The sequence below is a fragment of the Typopeltis vanoorti genome, chromosome 18 (genome assembly GCF_054136105.1).
Source record: "Typopeltis vanoorti isolate ZY-2024b chromosome 18, IOZ_Tvanoo_1.0, whole genome shotgun sequence".
In the NCBI taxonomy this organism is placed as follows: Eukaryota; Metazoa; Arthropoda; class Arachnida; order Uropygi; family Thelyphonidae; genus Typopeltis; species Typopeltis vanoorti.
Window position 1 is genome coordinate 111,623,674 of NC_143566.1, and position 15,289 is coordinate 111,638,962.

The window sequence follows — 15,289 nt, forward strand, 5'->3', positions numbered from 1 at the left end:
GGAGAAAACATACTGTAAAAGAAATGGAAATGAGTGGGACACATTGCAAGACTCAAGGACAATGGATGGACAAAAGTTTTATTGTGTGGCAGCCATATGAAGGCTGTGGCAGCCATATGAAAGATCAGTTGGAAGACCTGAAAGATGATATAAGAAAAACAATGGAACGCTTTGGTACCAACAAGCTCAGGATAGAAACAGATGAAGAGAACAGGGAGACACCTATAGTCAGAAGAGGCTATAAAAAGGATTAAAAGAAGAAGTGTATAAATTCTATTTCCTTCCTGCCAAGTGATCTTTCTTCCTTCTAATCTACAATGCTTGAAAAGAAGTCAACAGATACCACAGTGTGAGGAACAGCCATTGCACCCACCTTAATAAGATGTAGAACTTCCTTTAGCTGTAGTGACTGCAGCAATCCTCCAATGAGGTTCTGGACTGTTATGGGGTGGATATTCCTTGACCTCACCTGATGCTCGAGTTCATTCCGCAGATGTTCAATGGAGTTGAGATCAGGGCCCTATGGAGGCCAGTCAAGTGTGGTGACATTTATGGTGCACTGTTTTGTTGAAAGAGACAATGGTCAATTCTGTAGAATGCTACAAAGTATTGTATTGTAGCATTCTGGAGTATTGTCCAGAATGTTCACATACCTCTTGGAATTCAATGTTCATGGCACCACAAACAGAGGTCTGAGGCCAAACCAGGAAAAACAGAACCAAACCATCACACAGCTACCCCCAAATTTCATAGTTGGGAGTTATGCACACTGGTAAGAGACATTCACTGAGCATCTGCCGCACCCATCCATCTGCTCAGTAGGGGTGTTGTGTGATTTGTCACTCCATAACACAGCTTTCCAAGCTTCCACCTACCACTGTACATGCTCTTTGTACTACTGAAAACAATGTTGAATGTTGGTTCGGGTAATGTGGGGTTTGCATATTACAGTCCTACCATGGAAACATATTGTGAGCCTCAGTTCTGAATGTTTTTATGCAGGTTTGTGTTCCAGTTGATGCCCAGAATTTCATATTCAACATATCAGCCAACAAATGAAAAGTTTTACATATTATCCTTTGTAGCATCCTACAGCCACATTTGGTGAGTGTGATGGGTCATTCGCTGCAGGTAATACTTGCAGTTGACTCCCTGCGCTTCCATCTCAGTACAGAATAGTATCACTGATTGTTGAACTGGGATAGCTGAATTTGTCAAATATTTGCAGAACAGATAGGCCTGCATAGTATCCTATTACAATGCCACTCTCAAACTTTCAGTTTCCTTCTTGCAGCCATTTCACCCAGAGACAGTTGCACTGACTTGGGAGCATCATATTCCTCAAATTTATACTGGCTACAAACATGTCTCATTAAATGGCATGATGCACCTTGCCCATGAGACAGTTGCACTGACTTGGGAGCATCATATTCCTCAAATTCATACTGGCTACAAACATGTCTCATTAAATGGCATGATGCACCTTGCCCATGGGGGTGTCCATTGACTTCTTTCTGAGCAGTATTGAAGTCCCCTATAACAATCACTCAACCTGCACTCATACTAATTTGCTGATTCATGTCTTCTGGATCATCCCTGGTACCCCTGGGCTATAGCATCAATCAGCTGTATATTTTTTTAATGAGCTTGATTTCACACCAGACTGCTTCAAATGAGCAGCCACCCTCCCACCTATCTCCTATTCTTTTTGGATGCAATTCATTTGCTATCATCAGCAGTACACTCCTCCATCCTATCAGCCCTGAAAATACTAAATCCTTCACATTTCTTCCTGTAACATCTGCTGTTAGCCAAGTTTCACTAATGTGTATAACTTTTGATGAGGTTGCAACAACCAATGAATAAACAAACTCTTCTCTTGTTCCTGATACTTCTGGCATCAGTATATAGAAACTGCAGCATCCCTTTAGGCCCACAAAACTATCTGCGTTGACTACTGTATTCAATATTTTTCTTGAAAAACTAGATTCTGCACCTGTTGGTCATTCTCACTCTCCTCATGGGTGCCTTCACACACATTCACCTGCATCCACCCTAATTGCTTAAGTTTCCAGAATTTTTGCTTCAGCATGCTTAGTGGACAAAGCTCTCTCTTTACACCTAACTTAAAACCATTTAGATGCAGTTCTTCAGCTTTATACAAATTCTTCTTTCCATCCAACACATGCCACAGATTCTGCACAACCAGTGTAATGATTTGTTTGCTATCAATGCCTCCTGCTTAATTCACCTCTATCAGTGTGACAGGAAACTTACAATTTTCACCTTCTCGTTCTTCATTTTTGCTTCGTACAACTCCTCCTCCACATTCTTCCTCAGAGAATACTTCTCACCTCTCAGATCATTAGTGCCAACCAACACAATTAGTTCTTTTATTTTACCTTTTTTGTATTCAGATGGCATGATAATATCATTAATTTTTGTGCTAGGGAAATGTGTTTTTGTTATACTTTTGTTTAGTATTCCTATGATCATATAGTCCCTGTACATAATTTTCTCTTTATCTTGTTTGTTGACATGATCTCAATTTTTACCCAGGACCACCTACTTCATTTTCTTCTCAGCCTGCTAACTCTTACTGCTTCTGTAACTTTTTGATTAGGATAACATGCAAGCATGCTATTTCTTTATTTAGGTCTATTTTGTTCTCTTTTATTTCCACCACCACAAGTTCAATGTTAATTTCATCATTAATGTTGACTATTTTACTTGATACTATTTACTCTATTAACATTTGCTTTGCTCCTGCCACCTAACTGGTACTCACTGTTGAACACTTAATACACATTGTTCACCTGTTTCACTCGCCTTTAATTTTTGCAATGAATCACCTTACATGCACCGCACTGTACAAAATCATGGAAATTCAAATCACCAAACAATTCAACCTAGATGAATTACTAAGTGATCTCTTTGCAAGGACATACCATCAAGACAGACATAATGCAGTGATTAATGTGAAAGAAACTGATGTGAGAACAGAAGTCATGAACATAAGGTGTAAGGATGTTACAAAATCTCAGTGTGGATACAACCATGGGATTGCATTGGATATTAGCTTGCGTGTTATGAGGAAAGCACAAGAGAAATTGTATTGCCTCTAACTGAGTTTTTTAAGTTGTGGCACAAGCAGGGAACCTACCAACAGAGTGGAAAAGTGGACAAAAGAATTGCAAACTATTTTGCCCGCATGCTATTAAGGTGCTGGTCTTGTCTTTATTAATTACTCACTTTCTACAATAAAGCAACAATTCAGTTGGATAGGTGATGAAATTGTTACACCATGATAGTACTCAATTTTTGCAAAGACATCTGAGAGGATACCACATGGACCCCTATTAAGTAAACTGCATCTATTTCCATTTGCTGCAGTTTAGTCCATTTGCAAAGCTTGTAACAAGGAAATGATGGATTAACATCAGAGGATGTTAATCCATCATTTCCTCCGTCAACAGTATAATAAGGAGTTGAATCAAAAGAAAGCAGATGACCTGCAGTGTGCCACAAGTCTCCTTCATAATATAATGTAATCAGTAGCTTCATATCTATTTCTTTCTAGTAGACTTCTTTTATTAGTCTCGGATTATCTAACAACTTCCAGCAGTGTCAGCCACAATGAAAATTTCACTGTGGTCAACAGCTCTAGATAACATTTCTTGTATTACTATCTTTTATCTGCCTATGAAAGATATTTTCAACATAATGCAAAGTGAAAGAATACTGTGCAGATTATTAAGTTAGATTAGAAAGTTAAAGCAAGTGATGAATATGAAGCTCGTGACATGAATAAGAATGGGAAATGACAGACAGACAGACACCAAAGAATATATGGTAGAGCAGAAACCAGTATCACTGCCACACAGAGCTTTGTAGTGTTACTGCTGTTTAGTCTAATTTGTATAATAATGATACTGTGAATGATCTGAAGAGTAATATCCAGCTGTTGTTGGTAATGCTAAACTAAGGAGGACAGACAATATTTAATGTAAGTGGTATAAAAATTCTGTCAGCTGATTTAAAGAGACTAGCAGCTTGGAATGAAAAGTCTACATTATAAACACAAAAAATAGACTGCAAGAAAAAAAAAAGTGAAGCTAGTGTTCTAGGAGTAATGATGAATAAAAAGAAGTTTAATATGTAGCAAGGGTAGGCAAAAAAATAACTCAACATGTGGATGCTGAAAAACACACTAACGAGTAGGAATATGTAAGTCATTATACCTCTGTATAAGGCTAATTATATGAAAGATTTGGCCAACTGAGTTTCATGGGAAGTGGTTTAAAGTATCTAAAGGAGAGTGACCAAAATATTGAACATTCCTGAAGCATGCTCCCTATGAAGATAGAGTGACAGTTTGTTGGTTACAAAATTTGGAGTCACAAAGGCAATCTTGAAAAGGACTGCTCAAAACCATATGTTGTCACTGCAAACCATGTTCAACTTCTAGCAACACTGCTGACGTAAAATCTTTCTTTTTTTTTTTTTTGTATCCAGTGAAGACATTGAACATAAAGGCAAACTGCTTAAAGAAAGATCTGAAAAAACAGAGAAAAATGACAACACAAGAATGCATCACAGCTATATCCCAGACAATGAAAAAAAGGTCCACACTATTCTGCTTAAGAGGGCTTGAAGCTGTTGCAGTCACTCAAGCATCAAAGGTTATTTTACCATGAGTGAATTATTATGTCTGCTGTGTTTACAATGGTAAATATTAAAATTAAAACTTCCTATAGAATTACTATTAAAAGTGAGAAGAAAAATAAATTATATTTAAGTAGCGAAAATTAAAATTATATGCATGAAACAAGGTCAACGATCCCATTCAAGTCTGGCATGCTGTAAAGCACGAGTGTATTAATGTTGTGTAGGCTTCTATGGAGTGACACATATTAGAAATGCCAGTATTACTCCACATGAGCAAACCAGAAGAAATAGGATAATCTTTATTGATCACTCTACTTGTTTCATGAAAATTCTTGTGCTTAACACATAATGAATATATAATATGCTTAACCATAATGAAAAAAAAAAAAAAAAAGGAATAATAATGGAAAGCTTGCATTTACTATGTAGTTGTTTGCTGTGAACTACTGGTAACAAAATGCTGTGTTGAATTAGAATTAGAGAAGATCAGACTTGATATTGAATCATCCCATGTTTTAAGTAGCACTGTTGAGGATGTTTGATCATTTCAGCTGATTCCTTGAATGCCCTTGAGAAAGAATTGTAATCTATGTGGAGCATTTTGGCTTGCTTCTAGAATACTTGAAGTTTGGTTTCAGTTGTATGCACTGCCAGTCCTGATTTTTGTTTCCTTCTTTTGTTCTTTGTGTCCTTGATCTGCTTGGACCGGCGTGTTTTTCTAGACCTGCCTGTCTGTTCTATTAGTGCAAACCACAAGTAAGTTTATCTTGTAGATACCAGGTTTCTTGAGAGGTGGATGGGAAGATTTCAGGAGATTAGAGATCTTGCTGAGAGGATAGAAAATTATCTTTATATTTTTGAGATTTTGTCTATGGCTGACTCTATATAAGTGAGAATCACTGTTCCTCTGAAATCTTGTGTTTCTTATTCATTTGACTGTCTAGGATGTAGAATTTTGTCTACTAATGTTCTATTGTGCCATTGCCATTCTTGGGTAGGATAGTGCTTAGATAGTTGAGCCTCTTGTTTTTTTATCTATATTAATGAAGATTCTGTAGGCTCTATCATGTAGGAAGCAAATAATAACTTTTTTTTTCATGTTGGATGGTAATGAGATATGACGTGCAAATATTTTCACATGTTTGCTGGCTTCCTATACTAAATGTTCTACTGGGATACTTCTACAAGTGTCTGAAAATGGTAAACACCTGTTCACCTCCAATTCAACACTAAGTTTAATGCGAGGTTGGATATTATTAAGGTAGGTCAGAAATTCTTCTAATTGAGTAACAGAGCTGGGTTAAACAGTGAATACATCATTGACATATCTAAGCCCAACTTTAGGCTGTGTTTCCTGGTACTGAATGTTTTTTCCCCCACCAAACCACTTTCTAGTAATATAGACCACTCATCCATAACTTGCAAGTAAGCCAGCTACTTCTCTTATCTCTTCTATATTAATTAGATAAATTCCACTTTCTCATATCAGTAAAGTGATATATTCTCCCTCACCAATTTAAATATTTCCATCATATTACCTTTTCTTTTTCTTCTTGTTAATTCCTGTCCACAGAATTCAATAATTTTTAACCAATCCACATTTAACTTCAATTTTATGTTTTGCTGAGGTGAAGCAATTTTACTAAACTTTTATAATATGGTATTATTATGGAATATTTATAATGTTGAATTTTTTGCAAATGTCTGCTACACATTCTTCTTCCTCTACATGTTTATCCCACTTCTGATGCAGGGTCCGCGCATTATATTTTAATGCGCAGACCCTGCATCCACGCATTACATTTTAATGCGACTTTTTGTTAGTACACCCCCCAACCGCCTTGTCGGCGGGCCTGCTGCTGGGGGGAGGGGAGGGGGGGAACCTGCTGTGCACACCCAAGACCGGCTAACTTGGCTATGGCTGAGAAAGATCCTTAAGCTCCTCACGTCGTAGACGGGAATTGAACCTAGGACACTCCTTCCCCAGGTGCATAGAAGCGCATAGCCGCTTGGCTAACTGCACGGACAAATGTCTGCTACATTATTGATGAAATACTGAAAAATTTAAGTAAACAAAACCAAAAAAAACATCCCTCCAATAATGTTGAAAATTTATTTATCACTAGGTTAGACTATAATATAATAGATTTAGTTTAATCCTTTATCCCAGTGAGAGCAAACAAAGTTTGCGCCTGAAAATATCTTCAGGACTAAATATAGTGTTGTACTATCTTATCCAGTAAGTAGTGCAACACCAAGGCAACTCGTGGCAAAGGTGGAGCAAGCTACCAGGCACTTCTAACCCAGTATCTCCCATAATGCAAAACACATTTCCTATGTGGATATGTATACTGTTATGCATTAAAGGGATTGGCCATCTACCCAGACTAGTTTCGACCTTTATTGAGGTCTCTTCAGTGGGAGCCAGGCCCAGCTGGAGATACCAGGCAGAAGCAGTAGCAAGTCATCTGTGCCTATGGGAGTTGCCAAAAGGTTTATCACCTTTTTTAAAAATTACTCTGGATTTAGAGAAAGATGTTGAAAATTTATTTATCACTAGGTTAGACTATAATAGATTTAGTTTAATCCTTTATCCCAGTGAGAGCAAACAAAGTTTGCGCCTGAAAATATCTTCAGGACTAAATATAGTGTTGTACTATATTTAGTCTGTGGGGGCCTGGCTCCCACTGAAGAGACCTCAATAAAGGTCGAAACTAGTCTGGGTAGATGGCCAATCCCTTTAATGCATAACAGTATACATATCCACATAGGAAATGTGTTTTGCATTATGGGAGATACTGGGTTAGAAGTGCCTGGTAGCTTGCTCCACCTTTGCCACGAGTTGCCTTGGTGTTGCACTACTTACTGGATAAGATAGTACAACACTATATTTAGTCCTGAAGATATTTTCAGGCGCAAACTTTGTTTGCTCTCACTGGGATAAAGGATTAAACTAAATCTATTATTATCCCTCCAATAAGGTTAAATGTATGCAAGTGATGCATACAGCATGCAACAGAGAAAATTTAATGAATAAAATAAAACTTGCCTGGTATTTATGAAATGTATGAACTAAGTTATTAACATGTTCATTGTTTCCACAGGACTGCTTTATATCAAATAATTTTTCAAGAATGCTTCTACCTGTCTTTGGAAAAAATAAAATAAAATATTATTCCAATGTTATCAGTGTTTTATAATAAAATTATTTCATATTGTCAGTATAATTCTAATAAGTTATTCCTGAATTTTTATTTCATATAAAAGTACCAATAGAAATATATGTCACCAGACACCTACCAATATCATTTCATCACTTTGGATAAACTCTGCAAAGTTTTGAGTTTTGTAAAATATGAATCTTTCAATTATAATAACTATGAATTAATTTTAATTCATAGTTAACTGAAAGATTTGAAAAAGTTAATAATTGTTATTGATTTAAAAATTTTCATAGCAAGTAAAAAAGTCTTAAAATACATTTTTTTTTCATGTTTTGATTGATTTGTTCAATTCTTATTAAATTATCAACCTTTCACATAAAGCTGATAATAATAATATCAGATTATTAGCCAATTTAGGATAGCAATGATTGCATAAGATCTCAAAATGTGTTCAAAGTCACAATACATTGTATGCCACAATATGTTATGGAACTGGTTAAAAACTATTTCATAACATCAAGGTCTCAAAGTATTTCAAAGTGCAGAAGAATAATGAATGGAAGAACTTTTGAATTATGGCCTAAGCAAGTAAAGTTCCTTAAGCCCTTCATTACATTCTTATTCAATTAATTATTCCTTAGCAACTGTATAAATTCCACTTCCATTTTTCCATGCCCTTTTCCTCCCAATCTATGTCCTCATCTTTGAATTCCCACATAATAATTGCTCTTCTTGCATTCATTGTAGTAATCTGAGGATGCATGGCATCCATGTCTTCTTGTAGATGCCATGCATCCTCCCTACTCTATAGCAGTAACCACAATATATTTTGATCTATTGACCTCTATCTCACACCAGATAACCTAAGATGAACCATCTCTTGTTGGGGATATTAGATAAAGGAAATGGCTACACCATGATACAGCTAAATTTTGCAAAGGCTTTGACAGAATACCACATGGAAAACTATTACAAAAGTTGAAGCAAATGGGAATGGATAAGAAGCTGGCAGCATGGATGGGATAGCTGACAGACACCAAAGAGTAGTATATGATGAAGTGGAATTTGAATAAAGGTAATTAGTAGAGTGCCTCAGGGTTGTGTACTAGAGTGCGACTGCACTTTAATTTGTATACTAATTATTAATGATATAGGAAAAGATTTAAGGGGGTGGAGTTCAATTATTTGCTGATGATGCAAAGCTGGGGATTCAAGATTAAGATCAATTTTTGATTGAGTCTTTTTTTATTTCTGTATGAAAGTCAATATAAGATTTTAACCAAGCTGATGTGGAAATTCAATTACTCTATATATTTTAGTAAGTTTCATTTCTAGTTCAAAATTGGTAAAGGTCTTACAGACATCCTGCAGGATGATTCAAATAAATTGACATTGTGAACCAAAGATGATGTTTATAAATTTAATGTTGCAAAATGTAAGGTTATGCACTTTGGGTTAAAAAGATTATATACTGAGTATCAAATTGATGGTACTGAATTGCAGTAAATTGATGAATCTGGGGGGGAGGGGGTAGATCGAAAGAGAGTCGAAGTTCAGAAGATACAGTGAAAAAGTTGGTAAAATACTTCAAAGGATTACTTAGACATTGAAAAGCACAATAACAAATAAAGGGACTGAAATCTCAATAACATGCAGCCAAATTATAAGGCTATAATTTGGCTGCATGTTGACTATTGTGCACAGATTTGATCACCTTGGTTTCTTAGGGGATCACAAGTGACCAAGCTGGTGACAGGTCTGTGGAATGTTCCCTATGAGGATAGGTTGAAGGTGTGTGGGTTTAAAGTTTAGTTGATAGGCAGAAAAGATAGAACATGATAGAAACTTATAAGATATTAAAAGGGTTCTATAAGATTGACATGAAGAAAACTTTTCGATACGTGACAAACAGGGAGAGAGAAAAAAGGGATCGCCACCATAAGTTACGTAAGCCTGTTTTTAGTAAGGATGTGTGGACTAGATATTTTGCTTGGAGAGTGGTGAATGAGTGGAATGAATTGCCAAAATTAGTTGTGAATGCCCTGACAGTGAATGAGTTCAAGGAGAGGTATGATAAGTATTGTGTGTATAAAGTTTAGTGTAGGTCTCCCATGATGGGGCCTCTGGCTGTGGAAATCCTGTATAATAATAACTAAACAATAATTATGTCAAAAATAAATGAGTATATATTTGATGACATATTCAATATTAATTCCATATTTTGGTTTCATAATCTCAATAAAATTTATACATTAATAAAGTTGATAAATCTAAAATTCACCCTCCTGCATTGATAGGTTTGTTTAAACATACTACTGTTTTCTTAAAATGAATTGCCCTTAAATTTTCATTGAATATAGTTCTTCTCTCAAAATATGGTTTAACTATGAGCAGCAATTTTTCATTTTGTTATTTTTTCACAACATAATTTTATATCTTGTCTCTTTTTTCATATTTTCCATTGTTTTCCCAATAGTGAATTATTCATCAGTTTATGAAAATCTTTTTCAAGATCAAATTTTGATTGAGTCTTTTTTTATTTCTGTATGAAAGTCAATATAAGATTTTAATCAAGCAGATATGAAAATTCAATTGGTTTATATATTGTAGTAAGTTTCATTTCTAGTTCTAAAATATTTAAGATTTCTGTAATGCACTATATATTTTTCATTGTCCTATAAAGTATCAATTTTGAATGTATGAATGCGAGGCAAGTCTGGATGGAACCAAGGTTGGAGGCTCTGTTAAGAAGAGCTTTAATGATACTACACTATTGGAGTGGGAGGGGGGGGGGAGTTTTTGTGTATGTATCTACCTGTGTGGGTAGGTTTTCTATAAGCTGAGAAAGAAAGAGTACCTCTGGAGGACATGATTTGAATGCCTAGAAAAGACAGACTATTGTTTATTTCTACAGTGAACTAGATTCTGTGGTGCTGATAAGAGGAGTCAATCACATCCCTCTCAATATACAGATTACAGTAATGTCATTACAATACCTTATATCCGGGGCTCCTCCAAAAAAAAAATAATAGCCAGAACTTTTAAAAAAATGCCTCTGCATCACTTTTAAGCTTCATATGAAATTGGCTGCCCTTATCTGCTCTCCTAATGTGTCTCACAACTCATTACAAGAACAAAGAATTTTGCAACATATCATATTATGGACAAACTGAGAGATTTGCAAACATCCACCTTGAAGAACACAAGACATGCATCCACTGCTATAATTATGGTCATTTGAATCTAGCTGATCATCATCATCATTATTATTATTACGGGTATCTCCATGGAATCAGTAGACTCATTGCGGGAGACCCAAACTAGCAAAACAATATCTGTCATATCTCTTCTTGAATTCCTTTACAGACGAAGAGCTCACAACTAAGTCAGGCAATGAATTCCACTCATTCACCACCCTCCAGGCAAAAAACCTTGTTCTCACACCCCTGTTGACCACACTCTTCTTTAATTTCCAGGGATGACCTCTGGATCTTCCATCACTATTACACAGCTGAAACATTTCTCCTGCATCAATCCTATAAAAACACTTCAGTAATTTAAATGTTTCTATCATATCCCCTCTTCTCTGCCTATCAACCAACCTCTGCAATCCACAAGCTCTCAATCTATGAATGTAAGGAGCATTTTTTACATCACTCACCAACTTAGTCACTCTTTTCTGAACCTTCTCCACAGCCTCCTCATCTCCAAGGAATCCAGGTGATCAGACCTGAGCACAGTAATCCAAATGTGGAAGTATCAACACTTTATAAAGGAGAATAATAACCTCTTTATCTCTGGATGTCAGTGTGTTCCTCAACATCCAAGTAATCCTATGTGCAATCTTGGCCACCTTAGCAATGTGTCCCCTGAACTTCATCTCCCTATCTACCAACACCCCCCAAGTCCCTAGCCTCATCAATCTCTTGGAGCACTGTTCCATCAACAGCTGGTAATCTTTTAATCCCAAAATGCATGACTTTCCACTTTTCCACATTGAATTGACATCCATTACCTTTTGCCCATTCTATCAGCTTATTTAAATCATCCTGCAAACCTTCAACATCAGCTTGATTTTTTATTGAACTACCCAACTCTGCATCATGAGCAAACAACTGAAGATCTCCCTTTAAGCCATTTCCTATATCATTTATATACAAATTAAACAACAATGGCCCAAGCACAGAACCCTGAGGCAGGTCACCACTGGTCACCTGCCTCATCCTGGAATTGGCTCCTCCATACACCGCCTGGTATCTCTCCCTGAACCATTCTCCTATCCATATCACCAATTTAGTATCCATTCCCATCTGCTCCAATTTGCATAACAGTGTTCCATGAGGTATCCTATAAAAAGCCTTAGCAAAATCCAGAAGTACCACTGTGTAGCCAGTTCCTTTGTCCAACTCAGATGTCATTCTATTATGAAAAGTTAATAGATTGCTAAGGTAGGATCTACCTTTAACAAAACCATGTTGGCCTCTATAGAGTATCGTATCCTGATTCACCCATTCTTGAATTTTGTCTTTAACCAACTTTTCCAATACTTTTACCACTACTCCTGAGATAGTGATTGGTCTGTAATTAACTACCGCAGTTTTAGAGCCACCCTTATGCAAAGGAACCACTTTGCCTAACTTCCACTCCATAGGAACCATACCAAAGTTCAAACTTAAATTAAATATCCAAGTAAAAGGGTTGACAATTCCTTTGCACATTCACGCAACACCCGAGCTGATATTCCATCTAAACCTACAACAGTGTTTGCATTTAAATTTTGCAATATATTAAATACCTCTGATTTCTTAGCTTCAATTCTCACATTAGTTATTGCTGTAGGTACAGAGATATCCTCACTTGGGTGATACCCAAGTGAGGATATTTTGAAAAGTGATCACTCAGTAACTCGACTATTATATCTGATTTTGTCACCTCAATACCATCAGCACACACTAAAGTTATCCATCCGAAGAATTAAATTTTTTATGAGAGAGGACTTGAAAGTATTGTTAAAGGTAGCGAAAGAAAAGAGTGACAGAGTTAGAATGGTGAGTCTGTTACCGCGGTATGACAGAGAGGAGTTTAGAAGGAGGGCCATAATCGCAAAATGATATTATGCGCAGGTTATGCGGACAGTGTGGTGTGGAATTTGTGGACGTGTGGAGTGAGTTTGATGGGCGAAAGGACTTATACAAGATGGATGGCCTGCATTTGAATGGACTTGGTGTGCAGAGACTGGAAAAAGTGTTGCTGAATGAAGTGAAATGGATGTGCAGAACCAGGGAAACTAGAACTACCAAGGAGGGGGGGGGAGTGGATATCCAGGCATCAGTGAGACAGTTGAGTGTAAAAATGTATATAATGTACCTGAGCCAGCAATAAGGACAAAAAATGGGAATGGGATATTTAGAATAACGCATCAAGATAGGGGTGGGACAAAGGGAACACTGCAATTCATGTATACTAATGCCAGGAGTATTAGGAACAAGAAGGAAGAATTTTTGGCCTTGATTGGCTCTTCCTGGCCACAGGTTATTGGCATTAGTGAAACATGGCTGACGGAAGATGATATAGTTAGTGGGATAGAATGTGTAGGTTATAGTATGTTTAGGAGGGACAGAGAGAATAAAATTGGGGGAGGGGTGTTATTGATGATAGCTGATGAACTGCAGCCAAGGAGAATTGAAGTATTGCAGGATAGTGAAAGGAGCTCATTTGAGGCTATTTGGTGTGAGATTGATACTGGCAGAATAAAATATACAGTTGGGTGCTGCTATAGACCAGGTGATGGAATAGATGGTGGAGATGGTATGCATAAACAAATTGATGAAATGAGTGGAAGGAGGGTAATTATTATGGGGGATTTCAACTATGGTAACATTGATTGGAAGGAGGAGAGGACACATGTGAGGAAGGAAATGGATTTTATTCAATTATTAAGGGATAACTATCTGAAACAGCATGTAATTGAAAATACTAGGGGTGTGAGAGTGCTTGACCTGGTAATAGTATCTGAGAATTTGACTGTAATGAATATGACCATGTTGCCACCTATTGGTGAGAGTGATCATAAGGTCTTGACCTGGGAGGTGGCTAAAGGTGTGGAATTTGTGATTAAGACAGGGTATATGTGGAATTACCGTGCTGGCAAGTATGACAAGCTTAGGGGATTGCTTGGATCAGTGCCATGGCATGTACAACTGCAAGGGCTGGACGTCGATAGAGCATGGGAAGTGATCAAAGAGCATTTACAGGAGGTTATGGCTGATTGTATACCTAAGGTCCGAATAGTGAAACAAGGAGGGGTTAAATGGATGAATAACACCATTAAGCTTGAGCTGCAAAAAAAGAAACAACTATGGAGGGAATTTAAAGAAAGGGGTGACCTGCAGGCACACGAACGGTATAAAGTACAGGCCAGAAGGGTAACGAGTGTGGTAAAAACAGCAAAAGCCGATTATAAAAGGAAACTAGCTATGCAAGCAAAAGAGAATCCCAAACAGTTCTTTCAATATGCTGCAAGCAAGAAAAAAACTGTACATGGCAAAATGATTTTAAGGAATGACGATGGTAAAGAGTTCACTGAACCAGTCGATATAGTGGAGTTACTGAGCGCGCACTTTGCAAAAGTATATCATCCAGGTGGTGACGTTGAAAAAATGAAGGAACCATTAGTTTATATGGGAATTGTGATGAATGAAGTGGAGGTGAATAGTCTATTACAGAACCTTAATGTGAATACATCTGTGGGATTGGATGGTATACCGGCACGGGTCTTGCATGAAGCGGTTAATGAATAATCAGTGCCCTTGACCATGTTGTTTAATCTGAGTCTCAGGTCTGGCTTAGTCCCGAAGGCGTGGAAAGAGGGGAAAATAGTTTCACTGCATAAAGGAGGATCCAAGACTATGGTTGCAAATTACCGACCGATCAGCATATCAGGAGTCGTTGTCAAGGTCTTGGAGAAAGTAGTCAAGGGAAAAATACAGGAATGGATTGATGAAAATGAGATACTGTACAGAGGACAGCATGGCTTTGTGAAGGGTAGATCATGCCTCAGTAACTTGCTCAAGTTTTATAACAAGGTGACGGCTGAACTGGATAAGGGAAATGGGTTTACAGTGATACTGCTGGACCTGGCAAAGGCGTTTGACAGGATACCACATGGAATTCTAATCCGTAAACTACAACATATGGGAATGGATATAGGGTTGGTGAGATGGATAGCTGGGTGGTTGATGGAGAGAGAGATATCAAAGAGTAGTTTATTCAGGAGTAGAGTCCAAAAAACGGCCTGTGACTAGTGGTGTGCCACAGGGTTCTGTTCTTGGACCACTGCTGTTTAATCTGTTCATTAACGATATAGGGAAGGGTCTAAGTGGGACAGTTCATTTGTTCGCTGATGATGCAAAGTTGGGTAGGGCGATAGTGAATGCAGAAGATGTCAAAGTCTTGCA

At 37.2% G+C, this 15,289-nt stretch overlaps 1 protein-coding gene across 1 annotated transcript in view; it reads right to left on the reverse strand.

Moving 5' to 3' along the window:
- LOC150097074 (uncharacterized) overlaps positions 1 to 15,289 on the reverse strand; it is a 376,162-nt gene that overhangs the window by 231,925 nt on the left and 128,948 nt on the right. Inside the window, exon 6 of the mRNA XM_090408120.1 lies at positions 7,718 to 7,816. Coding sequence (XP_090264246.1) covers positions 7,718 to 7,816 — 99 coding nt within the window. The remainder of the gene's footprint in view (positions 1 to 7,717; positions 7,817 to 15,289) is intronic.